At 35.4% G+C, this 24,503-nt stretch overlaps 1 protein-coding gene across 1 annotated transcript; it reads left to right on the forward strand.

Annotated features, from left to right (window-relative positions):
- The first annotated feature begins 241 nt into the window (after positions 1 to 241).
- On the forward strand, positions 242 to 14,183 carry LOC122304401 (zinc protease PQQL-like). The gene is made up of 21 exons (XM_043116661.1): positions 242 to 565; positions 1,475 to 1,721; positions 1,987 to 2,112; positions 2,876 to 3,013; positions 3,115 to 3,249; positions 4,083 to 4,340; positions 4,525 to 4,662; positions 4,748 to 4,817; positions 4,916 to 5,129; positions 5,349 to 5,454; positions 6,392 to 6,625; positions 6,955 to 7,119; positions 7,200 to 7,349; positions 7,437 to 7,528; positions 7,700 to 7,781; positions 7,898 to 7,981; positions 8,062 to 8,178; positions 8,273 to 8,383; positions 8,616 to 8,696; positions 13,264 to 13,458; positions 13,684 to 14,183. Exons 1-21 carry the CDS (start codon positions 357 to 359, stop codon positions 13,759 to 13,761), a joined length of 3,030 nt encoding a protein of 1,009 aa, XP_042972595.1. The 5' UTR covers positions 242 to 356; the 3' UTR covers positions 13,762 to 14,183.
- Positions 14,184 to 24,503: the final 10,320 nt, after the last annotated feature.

Genomic DNA, 24,503 nt, shown 5'->3' on the forward strand with positions numbered 1-24,503 from the left:
AAAAAATAATAAATATATTAGAAAATAAAGTAGAAAGATATTCTATTTCATTAGATTGGTTAAAAAGTAAATTTTATTAAAAATAATATTAATTTAAATTTTAAACAAAAATAAATTATCATTAATATATAAATTAGTAACTAACAAAACTCAAATTTTAGGCTGGCCTAGCACATTGGAAACACTTTCACTTCTCTTGACCGCCGTAAGATTTTATTTTATTTTGTTGATTTGCTGTTTCTTGGTCGATAGAAAGAATTAAAGAAACAGTATAGGGGGCAGGACCGGTGCGCATAACAAGACTTTCTCCAGTTTAGTCCTCTTTGGGAGCCCATTTTTTGTCGAAGAGAGAGGCAATGGATTTGCTTCCAGCGGAGAACTCTCAGATCGCCAAGAAACATGGGTTCAGGTCGCTGAAGTTGGTGAACGTGGACCTGGACGATGTTCTTGCTGAGCAACCCGTTGGAGTTGACTACGGCCGGCTTGACAATGGTCTCTATTACTACGTCCGACGCAATTCTAAGCCCAGAATGAGAGCTGCTCTTGCACTTGCTGTTAAAGCCGGGTATAACTTCTTCTTCTTCTTCTTCTTTCTTCTTTTCCTTTTAAAGTGCTTTGCACAGTTCCTTTTATTTTTATTTTTATTTTTTTAATTTGGTTTTGTTTCAAATATCTGAATGCCACAACCGTAGCCGTTTATTTTTTTTGTTTGTTTTGTCGCTTTGGTCTTGATTATGTGTGGTTTTTTTTTTGAATTCGTGGTGAATTGGATGTTAATTTCGTGGTGAATTGGATGTTAATTTAGCTTGCTCTATAATATGGGAAATTGTTATAGTCTCTTATATCTCAGTAATTTATTCTATGGCGCTTGCCCAACTGTTGCAAGATTTCAAAACTTGTGGAAAAAACTGAGCAATGTAATGTGTGGATCAGTGAGACTTGTGCTTTGGTTTGAGACCAATTACATGGGAGATCAGCATCGCTTACGAGAGCCCAGAGAGGCTATGGATATAATTACTTCCACACGAGATGATGGAATTTATAAATTTACCAAATGCAATTGAAAAACTGGTCTTTGACGTGAATCCTCTGAAAATAGAAAAACCCAGTTTACCCGTGGAGAATATAAGAATTTAGATCTATTCTTAGAAAAAAAAAATAAGAATTTGATTTTCTCGTAAGGCCCTGTGATGGATAGTAGGTTGTTACATCAGATCACATAGGAAAAAAGGCTTATCTCACATATAGATAAATTTCATTTCTAATATATAGGTTGAAGTTCACATATATTATATTTACCTTTTGACTAAGTAGTGGAGTGTCCAAGCCTCTAGAGATTACTTATCCAGATTCTTCATCTCTATTCTTATGTTTACCAAAGCATAATTTTTCATTCAATAAATCTCTACGTCATAATTAAATATTTGTACATCCATATGTATAATTACAAGCTCGTTTACTGCTTTCATGGCAGATCAGTTTTGGAAGAGGAAGATGAACGTGGAGTCGCTCACATAGTTGAGCACCTTGCCTTCAGTGCCACTAAGAGATATACAAATCATGATATTGTCAAATTTCTTGAAAGTATTGGGGCAGAATTTGGGGCTTGTCAGAATGCAGTAACTTCTGCTGATGACACTGTGTATGAGTTGTTTGTTCCTGTTGACAAGCCTGAACTGTTGTCCCAAGCCATTTTGGTCTTGGCAGAATTCAGTACGGAGGTATTAATGAGGTTTTGCCATAGTGAAATACTTTAGATACAAAAGGATTACACAAAAGTAAACACACAAACTGATGTGGCTTGACGTAGTAGTTCAGATTGTAAAGTTACTTTTATTGTAAAGTAGATCTAACGGATCTCACGAAACCATATCAGTTTGTGGATTTACTTTGTATAATCTCTTTGAGTATGTAGCAGTTCTCTTTGCCATATATAGTAATATTCAAGTTTTGGCTTCTTTTAGTACATAAACTTGTTCCATGCAGGTTCGAGTCTCAAAAGAAGATTTGGAAAAAGAAAGAGGAGCTGTCTTGGAAGAGTATCGAGGGAACCGGAATGCAACTGGAAGGATGCAGGATGCACATTGGGTTCTGATGATGGAAGGCTCACAGGTATATAGAGCACAATAAGTTTTGTTTTGTTTTGTTTTTCCTGTATTTATGATTAATTTCTGCATCAGTCCACTGTTGACACTCTTCTTGCTGGTATAATTTGCCCATTTATTGAATAATTCGTCACAACTGTTTTTTTGATAAGCAGTCAAAGATTTTACTAAAAAAAGGCAAATAGGAAAAGTCTAAGTACACAGTAGAATACAAGAGGAACACTTAATTAGAAATAGGAAAATATATAAGAAAATCAGTGAAACTCGGCCCATTACAATCTGTAGAAGCTACTCAAAGGAAACAAAGTATTAAAAAAGACAGTTCTAAATTCCTTGTGCCTCTGCTTGTGATCCTCAAAATGTCTATAATTCCTTTCCCTCTGAATATGCTAAACTGGACAAATAAAGGACCATCTTCAACACAATTGCAATTTGTTAGCTGCCATGTAATCTGCTCTCCAATTGGTTAGGAGATCTACTGTCCTTTCTGGGCATAATGTAAGCTGACTCACCTATAAAAAAAAAAAAAAAAAAAAATGTAAGCCAACTCAACTTGACCGAAGAAGTCATTCCGCAAGGTATTGGCAATCTCTTGATGGTAATAGAGCCAAAAACAATACTCTTTTCCTGTGATGAGATGTGTTTATCATTTTTCAAGCCATCTTTGCAATGTTTTGTCGGAGGACCACATTAGGAGTATCCTTTTGGCCTTTTATATGCTTTGTTTTTATTAATTTTATGTTGTTTCTTGTATCAATGATTGATTGCAGTATGCTGAGCGCTTACCGATTGGATTAGAGAAAGTAATTCGGACAGTTTCTCATGAGACTGTCAAGCATTTCTATAGGAAGTGGTACCATTTATCCAATATGGCAGTGATTGCTGTTGGAGATTTTTCTGATACACAGGTTTCTATTGATTTGTAAAGCTTCATATTGCAACTATAACAGTAAGTCTTCCAGTTAAGATTTCTTGACAACCTCTCTCGTCCTTTCTCTTTCTCTCTCAGAGCGTTGTTGAGTTGATAAAGACTAATTTCGGGCAGAAAAGATCAGCACCTGAACCTGCACTTATACCAACATTTGAAGTTCCATCTCATAGGGAGCCACGTTTTTCATGTTTTGTTGAATCTGAAGCTGCTGGGGTGAGTACAGAATATGGGATCATTTGAACAATTAGAATATCTCATAATTACGTGAATAGTAGTCAAATGATTTGAGTTAAGATGCTTTATTGGGTTTTGGAAAAGGAGAGAGAAAAAGTTGAAAAAATATATTGTAAAATTAAAAAAATTGTTTACATATAATTTTTTAATATAATTTTTGTTTTGAAATTTGAAAAAGTTGTATTGTTTTTTTGTTTTATTTGGAAGTTTGGGAAAGTTGTATTAGGTTTTGTGTTTGGATAATGATTAGATGAAAAAGTTGAAAATTAGAAATTGACAAGTGCATTGTGTTGGAGTGATGTTAGTGAAGGTAATTATGAGAAGTTTTGAAAAGTTTTGAGAATATCTAAGGGGTTGCTTGAGGAATGAGATATGAGAATTTTGTAAATAGTAGTAAGATGGTTTGTGAATGGTAGTGAAATAGTTTGAGTTAAGTATTCATTGGGTTTTGGGAAATGAGAGAGAAAAGGTTGAATAAAAAATATTATAAAGTTAAAATATTGTTAGAATATAATTTTTGTTTTGCAATTTAAAAAAGTTGAGTTGTTTCTTGTTTGAAAGTTTGGGAAAGTTGTAATGATAAGTTTGAAAAAATTGTAATGATTAGTTTGAAAGTGTTTGCGTTTGAATGATGGTTGGGAAGGAAATGAGATGGGATGAAATAGAAATTGTTTCCAAACATCCCCTTAGTGTCCAATCATGCTCTAAGTCTTGGTCTTTTTCACTCAAACATTGATAAGCAATGAGACTGAAAAGCTGTCACATGGAAATTGTAAATTCTTATAGTATTATCTTTAATTCTTCCCAAACAGTCTGCAGTGATGATTAGCTACAAGATGCAAGCAGATCAGCTGAAAACGGTGAAGGACTACAGGGATTTACTTGCAGAATCCATGTTCCTTTATGCTCTAAACCAAAGGTTCTTCAAGATATCTCGTAGAAGGAATCCACCCTATTTCTCATGCTCAGCTGCTGCTGATGTTCTAGTTTGTCCGCTGAAGGCATATATAATGACTTCATCTTGCAAGGAAAAAGGGACTATTGATGCCCTAGAGTCAATGCTGATTGAGGTTTGCTTTTAATCTTGTATTGAGAACTTTTTTCCCTATTCCTCTCTCTCTTGTTTGAAATTTTACCCTTTGGATAGAAATCTATGATGTTTCCGGTCTGTGTACATGGGCTTTGCCTATGCATTTGTTTCTAATAAAATTAATTCATACTTATCAAAAAAAAAAAAAACCTATGATGTTTCAGGTTGCAAGGGTAAGACTACATGGGTTTTCAGAACGCGAAATATCTATTGTCCGTGCATTACTGATGTCGGAGATTGAATCTGCCTATTTGGAGCGAGATCAAATGCAATCAACCAGCTTGCGAGATGAATATTTACAAGTACATCCAAATTGTAGCTTTCTTGGAGCTTCTAATTGTTAATTTGAAGTTTTCAAGGCAAAAAGTCTCTTGTTTCATTTTGCAGCATTTTCTTCGAAATGAACCTGTTGTTGGGATTGAATATGAGGCTCAACTCCAGAAAACTCTATTACCTTGTGAGTAATATTATTTAATCTGCAAATGTGTTCGTTGATTTCTGAAATAAATCAATTATGAGGACAATTTATCTTACCATGATCTCTTATATGCATAGATATAACATCATCAGAGGTATCCAAGTATTCAGAGAAATTACAAACAACATGCAGCTGTGTCATAAAGACAATTGAGCCTCGAGCTTCTGCAACAGTAGATGATCTTAAAAATGTGGTATTGAAGATTAATAGTATTGAGGAAGAAAGGAACATCTCTCCTTGGGATGAAGAAAACATTCCTGAAGAAATTGTCACTACAAAGCCAAATGCTGGGTAAAGTTGGATGATCAATCTTTTGATTTGTTTTTCTCCTACTCTTTCTATCTGCTTTGACTACGTTTGCTGTATCTTTGGATTAATTCTGATATTTTACTGCATTTGCATGCACCATTAGTCATTACTAGCCCAATGAGATAGCTCGTTTGTGCTACGGCAGATCTCTTTTGTAATATGATTTTCCGAATCTAATTTTTCCCAAACAATATGCTTCAGGAATATTGTACAGCAGTTGGAATATCCAAATATTGGAGCTACTGAATTAATTCTATCAAATGGTATGCGAGTTTGCTACAAATGTACGGACTTCCTCGCTGACCAGGTACGGTACCATCTTGTATTACTCTCTGTAGTCGAAAGAATTATCCATTGACATTCTGTGTAAAAGATCATTTACACTAGCTCATTTGTGGTCATTATCTATTACTTGCTTGTTTGTAGTTTCTTTTTTGTTTATTAGGTATTGTGTAGTTATCAGAAATTGATAAATTGGCACTTACAGCCAAGTGATGGGATAGAATTAAGAGAAAATAGAAACAAATCATTCAATTTGAAGCCTTGATATGTCTCTTTTCTATGGTTAAGGTGATCCATTTTTATCTGAAGATCCAGCGACCAAAATAAAAATAATAATAATAATCAGAAGGGGTAATGGAAGAGTATTCTCAAGATGGGTTTGAGATGAAACAACAGTGTTATAGATGTGTAAACTCATCAAGGGATTGTAATTTGAAATAGAAAGTATTAGTGAATTGGCAAAATGTCATGTTAATTGTTAAAAATCAACAAGTACATTTTATAGGACTGGATTGCTTCCATTCATATCGAGAGCGGGTATTCATCTAATTGAACTTTCTTATATTATTGTACTTATGTAACCGATAAAAAAAAAAAATATTATTGTATGTGGCAAAACAAGAGATCTCAAAATCAGTCTATCATATATGGAGGGTAGATCACCTTACATGTGGACATTGAGGGTTAGGATCACCTTCTTCATTGTCATTTGCAAGGGCTTGTGAACTCGATTCCTTTTATGCTCAGTATTTGCTGGAGTTTTGGGAGGTTAGACTGATGTCAAGTTTGAAGCCTCTAGAAACTTCATTTTCATTTTCATTTGTTTTCTTTCCTCCTTTTTACATTCATGTATATTTTGTCATTCCATGGTAAATGTAAAAGGAGACTAATCATTATTGAGAGAGCTTGAAGGCCCATGTGGAGGGGCATTTACCTATTATTTTGATTCTTTGTTTCAACAGGTTATTTTCACAGGCTTCTCATATGGGGGTTTATCAGAACTCCATGAGAGCGAATATTTCTCTTGCTCAATGGGTACAACCATTGCAGGAGAAATCGGTGTTTTTGGTTATAGACCATCAGAATTGATGGATATGCTTGCTGGCAAGAGAGCTGAAGTTGGTGTGAATCTTGGAGCATACATGAGAAGTTTCTCTGGTGATTGTTCACCATCAGACCTGGAAACTGCCTTGCAGGTATGCTTCGCTCAATTAATCATACCTGAAGTCTCATCTCTGAGAACCCTACATGCTCTCATATAGGGAATTGTACTAAAAGAATCTATCATAAATCTTCAATCGTAATTATAGTGTTGCAATTACCTGGCACATCTCCATATTTAGATGAGACAAAAAGGGTGTTACTGGCTATTTTGTCGCATCCATTACTTCATCCATATATGGGTTTAGATAAGTTGTTGGATTTTTTTTTTTGAAATTTTGTTGTCCCAGTGTAAATCTCCTTAATATGCTGCTGTGAGGGGGTTATGACCTGTCAATTTTTTATTATGTTTGTTCCGTTACAGCTTGTCTATCAACTGTTCACAACAAGTGTAACTCCGGTAGGAGAAGATGTCAAAATAGTGATGCAAATGGCAGAAGAAGCAGTTCGTGCTCAAGAGAGGGATCCTTACACTGCTTTTGCGAACCGTGTGAAGGAGCTTAACTATGGAAACTCCTATTTCTTTAGGGTGAGATTGATTTATGTTTTAATTTTACTGATTCAAGATATGCCCTGCTTCTAATTTGGGGTTAATTTCTTCTCCTGCAGCCCATTAGAATATGCGACCTTCAAAAAGTCGATCCATTAAAAGCTTGTCAATATTTCAACCACTGTTTCAAAGATCCATCAACTTTTACAGTCGTAATTGTTGGGAATATTGACCCTACAATTGCAATTCCCTTAATATTGCAGTATTTGGTAAGTTATTAGCTTCTTTGCACTTCTACTTTGACTTTGGAAAAGTAAGTACTTAAGGTTAAATAAATGGGTTTGTGCTGCATGCAGGGTGGAATACCAAGGCCTCCTGAACCCATCATGCATTTTAACCGTGATGAGCTCAAAGGATTGCCATTCACTTTTCCTTCAACCATAATTAGGTAACTGGTTCATAAAGTCCTCTCTTCTTTTTTGGAAGGAACAGCCTTTTAGTTCCACTTCCCTCTCTCATTTGGTGGGTCTTAAATTTGAAACATCCTGGAGTTGCCATGTGTGTGAATGCACTATTTTTGAGGATTCAATTCCCTTCTAACCCTTGGATATGCTTGTAGAGAAGTGGTCCGCAGCCCCATGGTGGAAGAACAATGTTCAGTCCAATTGTGCTTTCCTGTGGAGCTGAAAAATGGAGCCATGGTGTGTGACTTTATTTAGATCTGACATTAACTGCTTTCATAATGGATTGTAATCTGCTTGTGTGATTTTTATTTTCCCAACAGTCTATAATTAGCTTTTTATGGAAAAAATGGCAGGTAGAGGAGATTCATGTTGTCGGGTTCCTGAACAAACTTATTGAAACAAAATTGGTGCAGGTTCTCCGTTTCAAACATGGGCAGGTGTTAATGGATGCCATTTGCCTTTTTATTGATTTTAATATATGCTGGCCCAATTCTTAGAGTTGCTCTTGTGTGCCCAGATCTACTCTGCAGGTGTTTCAGTATTTCTTGGTGGTAATAAACCTTCACGTACTGGCAATGTTCGTGGTGATATTAGCATAAATTTCAGTTGTGACCCAGCAATCTCCTCAAAGCTGGTAGTGGTTGATCATTTTATTTTTTTTCCCTGATTCTATGTTTTGATGATTGCCAACCTGCTCACTTTATAGGTCTTGCAATGCTTCTTAACAGGCTGATCTTGCTCTGGATGAGATATTACGCCTGCAAGAGGAAGGGCCTTCGAATGAGGATGTTTTAGCCATCATTGAAATTGAGCAAAGAGCCCATGAAAATGGACTTCAGGTGAAACTTTATTAGCAAATTTGAATGTTTTATGCTATTTTGGCCCATATGGTTAAGATGGGGCAAAGCCTATTTGATTATTGTCATCAACTTTAAATTGTAGAGCTACCTTTCTTATGACCTGTTTTAGGCAATCATCCTGCATATGGTTCATGGATGTGAGAAATTAAAGCTAAATATAATTTGCTGTTACCACTCTTTTTCTGTTGCTGATTTGCTTTTGCTTTTTCAGGAGAACTACTACTGGCTTGACAGGATTTTACGTAGCTACCAGTCTAGGATATATGCTGGTGATGTTGGCTCTACTTTCGAGGTTGGTGGCTGTGACTGTGCCTACCAGTCTATGTTGTAGTTTTCAGGTTGCATATAAATGTGTTGCATTTCTATTGGCCTTAAGGGTATAAAAATATGCAGGGATAAATATATGGTGAGAGACAGACTTGTGTACAAGGAGCAACTTTTCTGGGTTGCCAAGGAAAAAAACAGTTTTTCTTGATTTCAATTTTAATATTGTTTTCTTTAATGCTTCTTAGTTGGTAAATAATTCAACTACAACTGTTCTGGTCACATAAAAATTAGTTCAGTCTACTTGTGATAGTTTGGATACTTTTCTAAACAATATTGCTGTAATGGGAATAGCATTGCTGAATAATCAGGATTTAGCATCTACCATACCATAGCGCTTTGTCTTCATGTCCAAACATCCATCTGTTTGCAGCCATTTGTGTTAAGAAACAGAGTTAATACATGCACAATTGCTGGAATCTTTTCTATTATTTACGGAAGGAATACAAGAGTTTGAATACAAGGAACAAGACCTATAATTTTTCCTATAATTGAGCTGTATACAAGGAAAGTAAGCTGTACAATTTGAAATATGGAAAGGGACAACTGATATCCCGTAATACTCCCCCTCAAGTTGGTGCATGAAGATCCGTAATGCTCAACTTGCTAAGGAAGTGATGAAATGTTTCCCGACCAAGAGCTTTAGTGAAGATGTTGGCCAATTGGTTGGAAGTGGAGATATGAGTAGGTGAAATGAAGCTGGCATGAAACTTGTCACGAACAAGATGGCAGTCAATTTCTATATGTTTTGTCCTTTCATGAAAAACTGGATTGCGTGTGATATGAAGTGCAGCTTGATTATCACAATGAAGAAGCATGGGTTGTGGATGAAAAACTGCCCAATCTTTAAATAAAAGCTTAAGCCAAACAAGTTCACAGGTGGTAGTGGCCATGGCACGATATTTTGCTTCAGTGGAAGAGCGGGACACAACTGATTGTTTCTTGGTGTGCCAAGAAATGGGACTTTCACCAAGTTTGATGAAGAAGCCAGTAGTCGAGCGACGAGTTATGGGACAACTTGCCTAATCAGAATCAAAGTAGGCTGAAATCTGGAAATTACATGTAGAGGAGAAGAATAAACCATGTCCAGGAGAAGTCTTGAGGTAGTGAAGAATACGCAAAGCTGCTTGGTAATGAGGCTGCCGAGGTTGCTGCATAAATTGGCTTAAAACATTAACAGGAAAAACAATATCAGGTCGTGTAATGGTTAAGTAGATGAGACGACCAATAAGTGTTCGATATATGCTGGGATCCGATAGCAATTCACCCTTGGCATGAGTCAACTTCAAATTTTATTCCATGGGAAAATGCGCAGGACGAGTACCTAAATGACTTGAATCAGAGAGAATGTCCAAGGTGTACTTGCGTTGATTGATAAAAATCCCAGAAGGTGACTGAGCAATTTCCAAGCCAAGAAAATACTTGAGATCACCAAGATCTTTGATCTTAAACTTGGCAGCCAACAATTGTTTGGCTGAATTAAGAGCAGCAAGATCATTTCCTGTCATCAAGATGTCATCCACATACACAAGTATGGCAATAAAAGAAGAGCCTTGATAGCAAGTAAATAAAGAATGGTCAGCATGTGATTGGTGGAAGTCGGTAGACATAAGGACAGAAGAGAGTTTGGAGTACCAAATCCTTGATGCTTGCTCGAGACCATATATAGACTTGTGTAGGCGGCAAAATAAGTTCTCCCCCTTACAACAATATCCCGGTGGAGGGACCATATAGACTTCCTCGTCAAGGTCACCATGAAGAGAGGCATTATGAACATCTAATTGGTGTAGATGCCAATGACGAGCAGCATCAATGGTAAGAACACAACACTGTGACAGGTTTGGCAACTGTGGCAAAGTGTCATGGTAGTCGAGCCCTTCAACTTGAGTGTAACCCTTGGCAACCAATCGAGCTTTATACCTTTTGATGGACCCATCAGCATGAAACTTAGTTTTGAAAACCCATTTGCAACCAATGGGTTTCTTACCAGGAGGGAGCGGTTGAAGACTCCACGTATGATTAGCATCTAAAGTATTAAGTTCAGAAAGCATGGCATCACGCCAATGAGGATGACGAGCAACTTCAGAATAACTATGAGGATCAAGATGGTTATTTTGATCCTCATAGTTATTCAAAGCAGATAAAAAGGCAAAATGTTTGGGAGAGAAACGATGATAAGAAAGAAAATTTGCAAGAGGATGAACCGTACCTGTGGGATGCTGTGAAGTGGAGGAGAGCGTAGTGGACTCCGGTTGTAAGGTAGGACAGACATAGTCGTGGAGATGAGATGGTCTAGTGATGGTAAGAATCTGGTAGGTGGTGGAGGGTCTATACGTGGCGGAGGATCAATAGAGGAAGAAGGATCCATGGACTTAACTGGTGCCGATGGTATAGGGGTAGTTGGAGGCATGGGAACGTCCTAGATTGGTTGAGGGATGACGGAGATAGGCTGTGATGATGGAAAGGAAAAACATGCTCGACGAATGTGACATCACGGGAAATAAATAATTTTTTGGTTTCTAAATTAAACACATAGTAAGCTTTGTGACCAAATGGGTAACCGACTAAAATACAAGGAGAGGCACGGGGCTGAAATTTATCCCTATGAGAGCTAAAATTTTGGGCATAACATAAGCAACCGAAGATTTTCAAATGATCATAAGAGGGCGCTTTGTTAAAAAGACGCTCATAGGGAGTAATATTACCAAGACTAGTTGACAGTGTCCGATTTTTCAAGTAGGTGGCGGTGAGTGCATTTACCCCAAAAAGAGAGCGGGAGATTTGCTTGGAAGCACAAACATTGTGCAACATTAAGGAGATGGCGATGTTTTGTGTTTAGCAACGCCATTTTGTTGAGGTTGTTTCAACACAAATCTTTTCATGTAAAATACCATGAGTATTAAAAAACACAAAAAGTGTGAAAGAAAATAACGATACATTTGAGTGCCTTGGTAATTTTGCTAATAGACAGTAGATTAAATTGAAAATCTGGCACGAAGAGAACATTTGCAGAGTAAGAGTAGGAGACAAAGGAAGAGAGCCCATATGAGACACAGGAACAACATCACTTGTAGGGAGTTGAACAGCACTAAGATGATTAGAAGTAGGAGCCTTCGAAGAATGATTACACATATGGTCAGAAGCACCATTGTCTATAACCCATTCAACGTTAGATGAAAAAACAGAGAGACAAGAAGGCAAAGAACAGGTACCAGCAAAATTAGCAGAGGGAGGGGTGAGAATGCCCATCAATTGGTGATATTGCTCAGTGAGGCCAGGAATGGAACTGTTTGGTTCAGGGGCAATCGAACTACTAGAGACTTGATGTGCAACCGGTTGTTTCTGCAAGTCCGAATGTTGAGAGGAGCGGGTTTGATTCCAATGCGATGGATACCCAATCAGCTTGTAGCAAGAAGTCTTAGAATGACCAGTTTTACCGCAATGATCACAAATGGTGCGGCTATGACCCTTATTGCAAGAATCCTTAGTGGATGATTGACAGACATGGCAGAAATGTCTGGAGTTGGTAGAGGCAGATGAAGAAGTCGTTGAGTTTCTTCTTGGTGAATGATAGAATAGACCGGATTAACTGGAGGTAAAGGATCCATTGCTAAGACTTGACTTCTGATTTGGGCGTAGGAATCATTTAAGCCCATTAGAAATTGAAAAACTCACTCCACTGCTTGAATATTGGCTAACTCTTTCAAACCTCCACAAGTGCAGGTAGGCGTTGATTGAAGGGCAGCCAGCTCTTCCCATTATTGTTTGATAGTGTTGTAATATTGAGCAATCAGCATGGCGTCTTGATGAAGTGTGGCGATATTGCGTTTGAGGCGAAAAATGCGTGGATTGTTGCTATGTGAGAATCGAGATTCCAGATGAAGCCAAACTTGTGGTGTATTACAATAGATAAGACTTCCTGTGAGAGACTTATCGATGCTGTTAAGAAGCCAAGAGAGAACCATTTCGCTACATCGTTCCCATAATTTTGCGGCTGCATCGTTGTTGCTTGGCTTCTTGAGCGTGCCGTCAACAAAACCGAGTTTGTACTTGGCATTGAGAGCCATCTTCATCACTCGACGCCATGTGGAGTAGTTATTGCCTGAAAGAAGAGAGTATACAAAGAGAGAACTCGGGTGATCTGCCGAGTGAATGAAATAGGGAGAAGAAACATCACTAAGGGGCTGAGTTTCGTTGCCGACAGCCATGGAAGAAGCTTACGATGAAACCCTAGACAGGCAGCATCGATGGCTCTGTTACCATGTTAAGAAACAGAGTTAATACGTGCACAATTGCTGGAATCTTTTCTATTATTTACAGAAGGAATACAAGAGTTTAAATACAAGGAACAAGACCTATAATTTGTCCTATAATTGAGCTGTATACAAGGAAAGTAAGCTGTACAATTTGAAATATGGAAAGGGACGACTGATATCCCGTAATAATTTGTGACTGTAGTATTGTAGAGAAGTGTTTTTTACTCTTTTCTTGTTAATATATGAAAGAGTTGATTTGTGATTGTTTTTCCCATGCAGATTATAGATGAAGCGCGGTCCAAAGTTAGAACATTACTGACTCCAGTAACGGTACAGTTGGCACTACAAAGGATACTGCCATATCCTTGTAGAAAACTGTTCACTTCAGTGATTCTAATGCCCCAGACGTCCCGCATTAAGTTGTTGAAGTCATTCTTCAGACCCACCCAGACCACTTATCACAGAGATGCAAAGGTCAGTTTTGCCACTGCCTGTGCATATAGGACATATTCTAATTTGTACCCCCTGGTATGCATTGCTTCTGTGTTTTTTTTTGTGGGGTTGTCCAGGAGGGTTTGTTTTCGTGTGAGCAATCGCCCATTGCCTATTGCATTCCAATTTTTTCTTGAAATTTGTATGTAAAATTCCTTATGATCATGAAAAAGCCATATAACACATTGATTATGTTGATTGTGGCAGATGTTAGCTGGAATTGCTGGTCTGGCAGTCTTAGCTATTAGCTTGTGGAGATATTCTCGGAGTACCCTGAAGTCTTAAGAGACTTGTTTTAGGAGAGTTCCATATACATGGGAAGGAATTTAGGGAGACTTGTACCGGAGTTCCATATCCATGGGGATCATGAAGGCATCCAACAAAAATCCGGATTGGATTACCTCGTCGATGGCGGATGCGAGGTTCATGTTACCTTCAATTAAGAAATATCCCAAGTGGGTCACAGGAAAGCACACTGCAAACTCATGTAAGACACCTATGAAGGCTTGTAGTATAAAATTTGTATATCCATTTTTTTAAAGATCTGGCCAGATGAACCAGTTCTTCAGATGAAAGTGCTGCTACACTTGTATTATCATTGCTTAGCCGTTGAGAAAAAAAGGGTAATGAAACTATAGCCTAAGGCTAAAAAACTTGAGCAGTTAATTTGATCAAAATAGGATCACTGATTATGATGCATGGCCAAATTAGTTTGCCCATTGGTTCCAAGAAAGAGTGGTAGAAAAAGCTGATTTAGATCAGAGCCATAGGTTACTTCTTTTTCTTCTTTTTCCTGATGAAACATCCATAATACCTCATTAATATACCATAATCTCCAAGTACTTGTAAAAACTTCTCTCAAATCCATACCTGAAAACTTCTGCTTTATATAAAAAACTTGGGAGTCCAAAGTTCTTTTGTTCTGAAGAGATTGAAGCCATCAGAGGGTAGATCTGCTGCCAAACCTTTTTAACATGTTGACATGAGAACAATGCATGGATGCTATCTTTCTCCCCGTCTACATAGATCACAAGTTGTATCTTGCAAAACATGTTTCCTTGTAAGAGCTTGCTTAGTAGGTGAAATCCTATTGCATAACTCACCATGCAAATTTTTTAATTTTGTTTGGCAGTTTAGAATTCCATACACTGACCCAAAACTGTCTCCATACTGTTGAATTTGATCTCTCCCCAATTTCACAGATTCTTCATAAATTTACAGCTCTGTAATAGGCACTCTCGTAACTGAGAACATATCATTCTTGTTATCCCCTAAAGCTAGTTTATTTTCTTGTGTATTGTGTTTCAGATGAATTTTCAGAATTTTATTGACATCATTTTTTGGGAAAAATCTGCATATCTTCTCTATGTTCCATCTATAAGAGCCCTCTTCCATCAGTTCATTCACCTTTACATCTTCTGTAAACTTTACCTGGTTACTTATCTGCAATAAATTTAGTGTATATGGAAGCCTCCGATCATTCTATTTTCTTGTATTCTTGCCATTACCGACTCTCCACCTACATCCCTCGTATAGAATACCCTTATTCTGAATACCTCACCATGTAGAAGAAGGGTTCCTACCCAAATCATATTCCAAAAGGGATACAGTAGGGAAGCATATTGCTATGAAAACCTTGTATATAAGAGATTGAGAATTTTATAGCAATCTCCACTCTTGTTTAGCAAGTGCCATGTTAAAAGCTTCCAAGTTTCTAAACCCCATTCCACCCCAATCCACCACAATGCATGGATTTACACATTATTTCCCAATCTATCCAATGAATCTTCCTCTTATCCTCTTTCTATCCCCACTAGAACCTTGTTATTAAAATTTCTGGTTCTTTACATAATCTCGAAGGAAGCTTAAAATAGCTCATAGCATAGGTTGGAATGATTTGAGCAATTGCTTTAATTAAAACTTATCTACCAACTTGTGATAATAGCTTCTCTCTCTCTCTCTCTCTCTCTCTCTCTCACAGTTAAATTTTTAATTTTATATTAATTTCCAGCCTTGTAACTTTCTCCATACTCGATCTAATGCCATTAAAGTTTGTCTTCTTGTCTTTCCAACCAATGAAGGGAGCCCTAAATATTTGGCTTGTATTTTCACTATAAAACATGGATGTTTTCTCTTGGTATTTGCTGTCCAGATGCATCTCCATATAATCTAAGAATGTTTTGAATATGCTAGTTATCTTCACTAGTAGTTCGAAAAAATAAAATATGATCATCTGTAAAAATCAAATGAGTTTTTCGTGACCCTTTTTGGTAATACTTATACCAGATAGCCTCTATCAAATGATTTATCCATGGACCCTTTTGCTAGTACTTATACCAGATAGCCTCCTCTCATTTCCTACCGTAAAAGAGAAATTAGTCCCTTAGAACATAACAAAAATAAGTATTGAGAGAGTGGATCTCCTTGGCGTAAGCCTCTAGAAGGAGTAATTGGGCCATGAGGTTTTTCATTTATCATTGATCACACTAAGCCATTTGAAGTACACACGGATGCATCAGACTATGTCATAGTCACCAAGTATGATACAAACTTTATGCACATCATAATCCATGAAATCCATTTTCCATTGAAACTCAAGCGAGATTATCTTCTCTAAGAAAATACACTCAAATCTATCATAAGTTTTGCTCGTGTCTAACTTGATAGACATTAACCCCTTCCTGCCATGCCTTTTGTTGTTAATTAAGAAAGTGAATCAGTTTAGATGCAACAAGTAATAACTCACTAAAAATTCAATGGTGAAATTTTTATAGGCTTTAGGAAATTCGTGAAAACCCTGTAAGTTTTTACGAATCGACTAATCGCATAAATTTTAGTTTGTCAACATTATCAGTGTTATCACTCACTATAGTATTAGAAATGTGATTTTAATTATTTGAGATAGTTAGAAGTGTCAGAATGTGTTATTGTCTGTGCCATTAGACTTAGTTGATTATTTAGTATTTAATGGCGCAATAAATTATTTTCGGACAAAATACATGTTCGAAACTATGAATTTATTTTTAAGGGCACTTTGGGATTGAATTTTGGTAAATGATTTTCACTGTAGGTTCATATGAATATTTATGAATTTTTAGTACTAAGTTTATTATTCGTTTTTTTGGAGTGAATAGTAACCTCGTTAAACACACTAAGTGCAGTATTTTCAAAATCACAGTATAAAATGTCCAAATTAGGTTAGAGAAGTTTTATTTGGATACTTAACAAGATCTTAGCCACACGTGATGAATAGTATTAGACACTTGGCACTATGAGGAACATTGATGAATTTGAAAGAATCAGGGTGTAAGATCATGCCACCTGAGCAAAAACCTTATTCCAACCGACCAATCAAATTGTGCAAAATCAAAGAGAATTTACCCTAATAAAACCTTATATGGTTGGAACCTGGATGAGAACCCAAAAGCATAGTTAAAAGTGAAATCTTAAACGGTTTTATCCAAAGCTTAAAGTTGATCTCAAAATCCTAATCGAATCGATTTCTAGTATTGTGTTGAATCGCTTGATTAAATTACTTTCACATGCTATTAATCCTTCAAATTTATGTTAGAACATCATTATCCAACCTTTTTAACTTTGGATATTTGATTGGACCAAGAGAAATTAGATTTGGTCTTGATAGCAACCCAAATCCCCTTAAAACCCCAAATTGAGGTCCATTTAGTTTAGACCCATTACGGCCCACGAATTTGGTCTCATTAGCATTGTTTTTCGGCTCAGTTTTGCACCCTCACTTGGCTGACCAGATCTTGCAAAAAGGGGCCTAGAAGGTTCTAGAAGGGATAAGCTAAAAGGGCCACCTCACTCTTTCAACTCAATACTCCACTATGAGGAAATATCTTGGGATAGTTTTGTCCACTTTTTTGGGTTATCAAGAGCAACACTGAAGCTCACTCTCAGCTCTCTCTTCATCCCTCACTTATCTAAGAAGTCTTCCAGCTCATTTCACAATCATCCCACCTCTTTTCCCACATTCCTTAGAAAGAAAGTCAAAGACTCTCTCAGACAACTTTTAAGAGTTCTATTGCACGCCTATTTCCAAACTTTTTAAAGTGTTTTATCACAAAGTTTCCTTCATAAAAGTTGTTCTTTTTTTAGTATATTTTATGTGGATATCTTATTTGTTCCATTTTGAAGATCATTTTGTCAGTAAAATGTTGCTTAAACCCCAAAAAGGTCATTTTGGGTGATAAATTGGAGAGTATGTTATATTTTGGAGTTTTTGACCAAGCTAATGGCTAGTTCTTGGCCTGAAATTTTTATGGAGTATTGTTAACATGTGTATATGATTATTTATTAAGGATTTGTTGCATGATTAACGGTTTTTATGAATAATTTTCTTAGATCTAGAAACTTAGAAACTGGAAGAGGAAAAACAGTTTCTGTTTTGAGAAAGTTTAAATCTTTGATGGTTTAAACCTATTCCAATGGCTTTGATAATTTTATTGGAAGATCCTAAACCTCTTATATATATGTTAGAATATTATTTTGAAGATATTTGATGTTAAATTCAAATATATAAAATTTTATGTAAAGAGATATTCGAATAGGCCAAAGTGTGGATGTTCTTGGCTAACTTTATGTTTTGGTTGATTTTTAACCATGTGATCTTGAATTAGAAGCGTAGATCTATTTTAGGACATATTTTTAAATCATGTGATGTTTTTGTTTGAAGATCACATCTTTATAAGTCATGGATCAAAAGGTTGATCAAAACAAGTTAGAAACAAAAATCTGTTTTTAGAACTTAGAAAGAAACCAAAAATTCCAAGTATTATTGTAGTGATTTTGATGACTTTTATTGATGATTAAAAACATTATTATTCTTAGGAATATGTTCTGAATATGTTAGAAGAAAGATTTAGATTTTTGAAGTTCTTGGAGATGCTTGGAAATAGATTAAATCATTTGATTCAATAGTTTTCCCTTTTAGTTAAAAAGTTTGAATCATTTTTCTAAAAGTTGGGTGTTAATGATTAGCATATTTTAGTGGGTTTTTTACGTATGTTTTTAAACTTAGGATAGAAAGATCTTTATTGCAAAAATTTGGTTTGATAATGAGTTTTGAAATTGAAAGAATTGCAACAAAAATAAAATAAAAAACTAATGCAAGTTTAAGCCCCTATATAGTTTTTATGGTTTTGTTTAGGATTAAATTTTTCTTATTTGATATTTGAATTTAGGATAAAATTTACATAAAATTTTGATGATCTTTGAAATTAGGATGCAAAATCCTTAAGTTAGGGGTAAAATGGTTATTTTACCATATGTAGAGGGTAAAATGGCTATTTTGCTCTAAGTTCATATTTTTCCATATTTTGAATTGTTAGTGATTAATTTCTAACTTTTAGAAATCACTATTTTTAGTTCCTCGTGATCGTACTTGAAATTGCTTAAAAAATGCGAAAATCGAGGTAAATTAACTTTTAACTTACTAGTAGTTTATTGTGTATATGTGAGAAGTACATGAACTACAGTGTATGTATGTGTGTTATTATATATGCCATATCATGCCAAATTATCACATATTTGTCTGTTACACATAATTTATTCTGTCACAAGTTATTCATCTATTACACAAGATATTTTGTCATGTATTGATATACATTATAAGTATGTCATGTTAAGTATGTCATCTATTACATGTATGTCAAGTCATGTAATATTTATTGTTGCAAGTATGTCATGTTAAATATGTTGTCTGTTACATATTTATGTCATGTTATGAAATGTTTATATTTCAAGTTAGTCATATCTTTCGAGTTATGTTCAAGTCATGCTATGTCACGTCAGAACTTCTGTCCTTTCATATTCCAATCACGTTTTGTCTCGAATACAGTTTGTGTATTTAAAAAACAGTCTAGTTAAGTTACTCATATCAATCACGACCTTAAGTACTAGGATGAGGTAATATCGTAGTGCAACTCCTTTGTTCACACTGGAGTGTTTAAATAGGTGTGAGATTTCCTAAATTGATGAAATACTGTCAATAGGTAGCGAGCAGGGACCAAACTAGCTGGTCACCAAAGCGCGCTAGGCACTAATGCCAATGGAGCCACATTTCATTTCAACAATTCATGATGCCACAACAACTGTGGAGAATGAAGTATGGGGTCATAACAATTGTGATACACTACGTGAGACATAGCACTTGTGACACGTAGAATATATAGGGCCACACTGACTATGGAGTATGTATTAATGCACTCACAGCTGGTTCAAATACCTGTATTGTGATGCGGTAATCGGCATGAACACATGGCTCTAGGGGACCCATGTAGCACATGAAAAGTTGAGTTTAAGCAGTTAAAGAAATAAGATTCCAATTTCATGTTAAGTTAAGTTTCACATCAAGTTTATGTTAAGTTAAGTTTCATATCTAGTACATGTCAAGTCAAGTCTCAATTTAAGTCCAATTTAAGTAAGTCAAATTCAATTCACATTTTAATTTAAGTTATATCAGTTATGCTATTTTGTATATTAAGTTATGCTATGATTGCTTATAAATTTAATTATGCATTCATGTTTTTACTATCATGTATGCATCATTAACCTATGTAGAAGTTTTCTATTAACTTGTTGAGATTGTAATTAAATCTCATTGTGGTATTCCCAATTACCATTCTCTCTGAATGGTAGATCTTGTTACAGGACCTAAAGGCAAATTGAGATCTGACCAATTGGACATAGTCGACTAAGCGACGTTGTGACGTCAATGTTAATATAGTAGTTAACTTAAATTATTACTTGTACTATGGAGTTGCATCTCCAGTACTCTTTTGGATCATAGTCATTTTAGACTAGTATTGTGACCTTAATTGTTCAATATATCTTTATGTATGAAGTATGTTTTAAGCATTTGAGATATTTTCAGTTTTGTATATAGTATTGCTAAAAAAAAAAAAAATCATCCACTACGAATATTGTATAATGTTATTTGCATGTTAGGAATATTGTATCTTATATGTCATGAATGAGGGCATGTAATCTTGTATTGTATGTTTCAACGCTTCAAATGTTTGTTTAATCCCAAGCGAAATTTAGAGGCATCACACAACAAAAACATTGTTTGTGATGAGCCTTTCCTATACAAATGGACTCTAACTAGGGGACATGATTACTTCATTGCCCTTGTCATGAAAGACAACTTTACTTTGGGTTCTCCACAAAATTTTCATCAAAGTTTTCAATGCCTCATTGTTATAGTATTTGTTCATAAGCGCTGCAATTTTAGGAGCAAACATTTTCACCCTCTGGCATTGAATTTTATGCAATATTCATCAATCAACAATTCCTTAGTTTCACACCTAGACAAAGAAGATGGTTTCCACTTCATCTAATGAAACTACAAAATAAAAACAAAATAAAATTCTACTTCCAATAATTGAACAAAACACATCCTTTGGCCTAATTTAGATTATCTAGTTAAATTGATAGATGAAAGAGAAGTGCTATAGTAGAAATAAATTTCATAAAAATAAATTTATAAACTAGGAGTGCTACCTACACCCTATAGATAGGGGTGTAACCGGTTTGATCCGATTTTGTATAAATTTTGGGACTAAACTATAGTTTTGCATTTTCAATAATCGATTCCAAGTAGGTTACCCTCCTAAACCGATACTTCTGGTTTTACAGGTTCAGTCCAAATTTTCGGTTTTAATCAAGTGCCAATGTCATAAAAAAATATAATTTTCTAATGTATACTAATTAATTACAGTAAAATATAATTCATATATTAATATATATTAGAATTGCTAATGTATTATGAATTTGTTAAAAAAGAATATGTTGACAATTTATTAGGCCATAAAATATAATTAATATATATTATATTAATAACATATAATCAAGCAAATGTTCATATTTAAGATTAAAATTTTATGTTATAAATTATAATATAAAATTATTTCTTATATAATTATATATTATATATAAAATATTTTATATAATATTAAAAATTATATATATATATTATAAACCGGTCTTGTCCCGGAAAGTCAAGAACTAAAACCAGACCAGATTTAATCGATTTTTAAAATGTAGGAATGAGCCCAGATCGACGGGTCTAGTTCAATCTAGTTCGGGCCGATTCTCCAATTTTTCAGTTTAAATTTGCACCCCTACCTACAGAGTGGGGTAGCCCCCTCCCCACCTCCCTTGCATACATGGGTGGGGGTTGGTGGTTTCCCCCCAGAACCTGCTGTCATAAATGGGGGGTGGGGTACCCCATTTGGGTCTCGGGGTGCGGGGGCAGACAACCTATCCGTATACCCTCCCGCTCGCATAAATAGGTCATTTGGCCCAAAGCATGTTTCTGGACCCAAAAACACATGTAATGGGCCAAAATTGGTCCAGAACATGTTTTGGGCCTAGAATTTAACTAAGAAAATATAAAATTAAAAATAACAAAAAATAATTTACAATAGTAGAAATTATTAATTATATACTACTAAGTTCAACTATTAACTAATAATTATAACTAAGCTATTACAATAATATAAATTAAAAGAAAATTATTACAAAATTACAAATTCATCTAAAAATATTACAAATTGTACTGTTGTAGCAACATTATAATTAACTAATTAAGTAAATTAACAAAAGAATAACATTTCAATGGAATTTGGGGTGGCCATGGCGGTAGAAAAGTCAGTGAGTTGTGCTGACTATTATGAGACTGTGAGAATCGAGATCATAAAACTTGAAACATTAATAATTTAAAGGAAAAAAAAATTAGAATTATAAACATGAAACAAAAATTAAAAATTAAAAAATATATTAAAAATGTAAAAATTACAAACATTAAAAGTATTAACCAAGATGAGATTGGATTATTGTGATCAAGATGAGAATAGATCATTAGGTCCTTACCGGTATATGACATTGAGATTATAAAAACTAAAAAAAATACAAGCAAAATAATTAGATACCAAAAAAATTATATAATACAAAAAACAATTAAGGGACAAATTGTGCAAACCAATAACAAATGACAGTGGTGGGTCCAATACACACGAAGTCATATTGCAGCGAAGGTACTCGTAGATATCGTCTCATGTATCGCTTCAATAATTAAATTTGAAATTAATACTGATTAAATTAATATAAATAAATTAAAATAATAAAATGAAATCCATGGTTATTAGATCTAGGTTAATCACCACCCTCTTTCTCGTCGGCCTCCTCAAAATCAAGAACATCCAGAACATGAATTGAGGTCCCCTTAGACTAATTTTGTGTACAAATCAATGTCTTCACAGTGGTAGCAGATAATGAACTCCAGAATGGATTCAATATGTGCCATCTGGTGCTAAAAGCTAACTTTGAGGCTACGATGCTAATAGGGATGCCCAAAATACTGCAAGCTATCTCTCCAAGGATGGCATAATTCACACCATTGGTTTTCCACCAAACTAATATATCAAAGTCTCGTGCAAATGATTGAAGATCCGCTGCCAAGTATCTATCTATCTCTGATTGAGCCTTTGTAGAATGATGGACTATGGGGTTGTGCTCCAACCTCTCACCACAATCCAACATACTCTTTTTTCCCAACTCAGGCTTATGGAGGAGGTAGGGGGGTACGTGTAGGTGTCAGAATATTCCTATCATTTAAGATGGTAAACTCATCAAACAATTTAGCAAGGGTTTCACTAATCCTTGTCACAATAAGCTTTGCCCATTCATTTTCGTGCACAATTCCCAATCCATATACCCTGCCATCAATCTTAAATTGGGGGTCAAGAGCAACAATCACATATAATAACTCTTTGACCCACCAATTGGCCCCTCAACAACTCTTTTTCTGACATATAATGTGTTTTTATATCCTTTACTACCGTGTGGTGAGAAGAAATATTAAACCTAGGTTCCAAGTACTTAGAACATGCTTGGAACTCTTTCTTCTCCACAAACTAAAAAGGTTACTCGTCCATGGTGACTATATGAGCTAAGTGAGACACACTCCTCAAGATCATACTTAGTATACTTGTTCAACGTTGCACCCCCACGACTCCCATCCACTATCTTTTTAAGTACAATCTCTAATCTAGATTGACTATTTTTTCGTAAAGATTTTAATATTGATTTTTTTTTTTTTGCTCTTCTAAGTGTACCTTTAATTGGGATGTACCATGTCTCTTATAGTGACATCCATACGCTTTACCACAAGGGTTACACTTAGCTTGAGGGTTATTGGGGTCACCACTGTCTAATTTGGTAAAGTGAGTTCAAACTATTGAAACATGTTTCTTGCTTTGTAGGGGCAAGGGGGTAGGGCAAGGGTTCATAGGGGTAGCGTCTGTAGATCTTGTAGGGTTAGGTGTTAGGGTAGGGGTAGGAGAGGTAGCACTAAAATTTGATTCTCCATTCTCCAAAACTAACAAAAATCTGAAATGAAGCAAACACCACACCAACAAACAATTAAAACAATGCAACAATCATTCAAAACAGATTAGTTTCATATCGAAACCCTAAAACAGATCGGGGTTTCCAAATCAAAACCCTAAAATAGAAAACATAGACTAATTTATTATAATTACATAATACATACCTCATCTTAATCACATGAGGGGGGTTTTTTTTTTTTTTTTTTTTAAAGCTTGATATATATTATAGAAAGATATAGATATAAAATGTTCGAGGCGGATCAAACAGAAAATATCTAAAAGAGCTATTTAAGGGTAGACTGCTAAAGATCATATTGGTAGCTGCCCATTGAGCCACAAACTGCGCACATCGATTTGCAGTTTGATAGATTTTGACTAATTTCCAATGCTTATGAAGAGCAAAAAGATGTCGAATATCTTTAATGATGGGGGAAATATGCCAGTTTGGTGCAGATAAGGAGTCTTCCATAGTAGAGATGACAGAGTTTCTTTCAAAAATTGCCCGAGGATGCTGATCAGAGGTAGCCATTTTAGTAGCTAGGAGAGTTGCCGATGCTTCCACCACTAGAGGATTCTGGGAAGAGATTTGTTGAACCCAAGGTTTCAAGTTTCATG

Source organism: Carya illinoinensis, chromosome 3 (genome assembly GCF_018687715.1).
Source record: "Carya illinoinensis cultivar Pawnee chromosome 3, C.illinoinensisPawnee_v1, whole genome shotgun sequence".
In the NCBI taxonomy this organism is placed as follows: Eukaryota; Viridiplantae; Streptophyta; class Magnoliopsida; order Fagales; family Juglandaceae; genus Carya; species Carya illinoinensis.

Coding starts and splice junctions, on each gene's coding strand:
- LOC122304401 (XM_043116661.1), top strand. CDS start 357: ATGGATTTGCTTCCAGCGGAGAACTCTCAGATCGCCAAGAAACATGGG. Junction 6,626..6,954: donor ACCTGGAAACTGCCTTGCAG/GTATGCTTCGCT, acceptor GTTCCGTTACAG/CTTGTCTATCAACTGTTCAC. Junction 7,350..7,436: donor CCTTAATATTGCAGTATTTG/GTAAGTTATTAG, acceptor TGCTGCATGCAG/GGTGGAATACCAAGGCCTCC.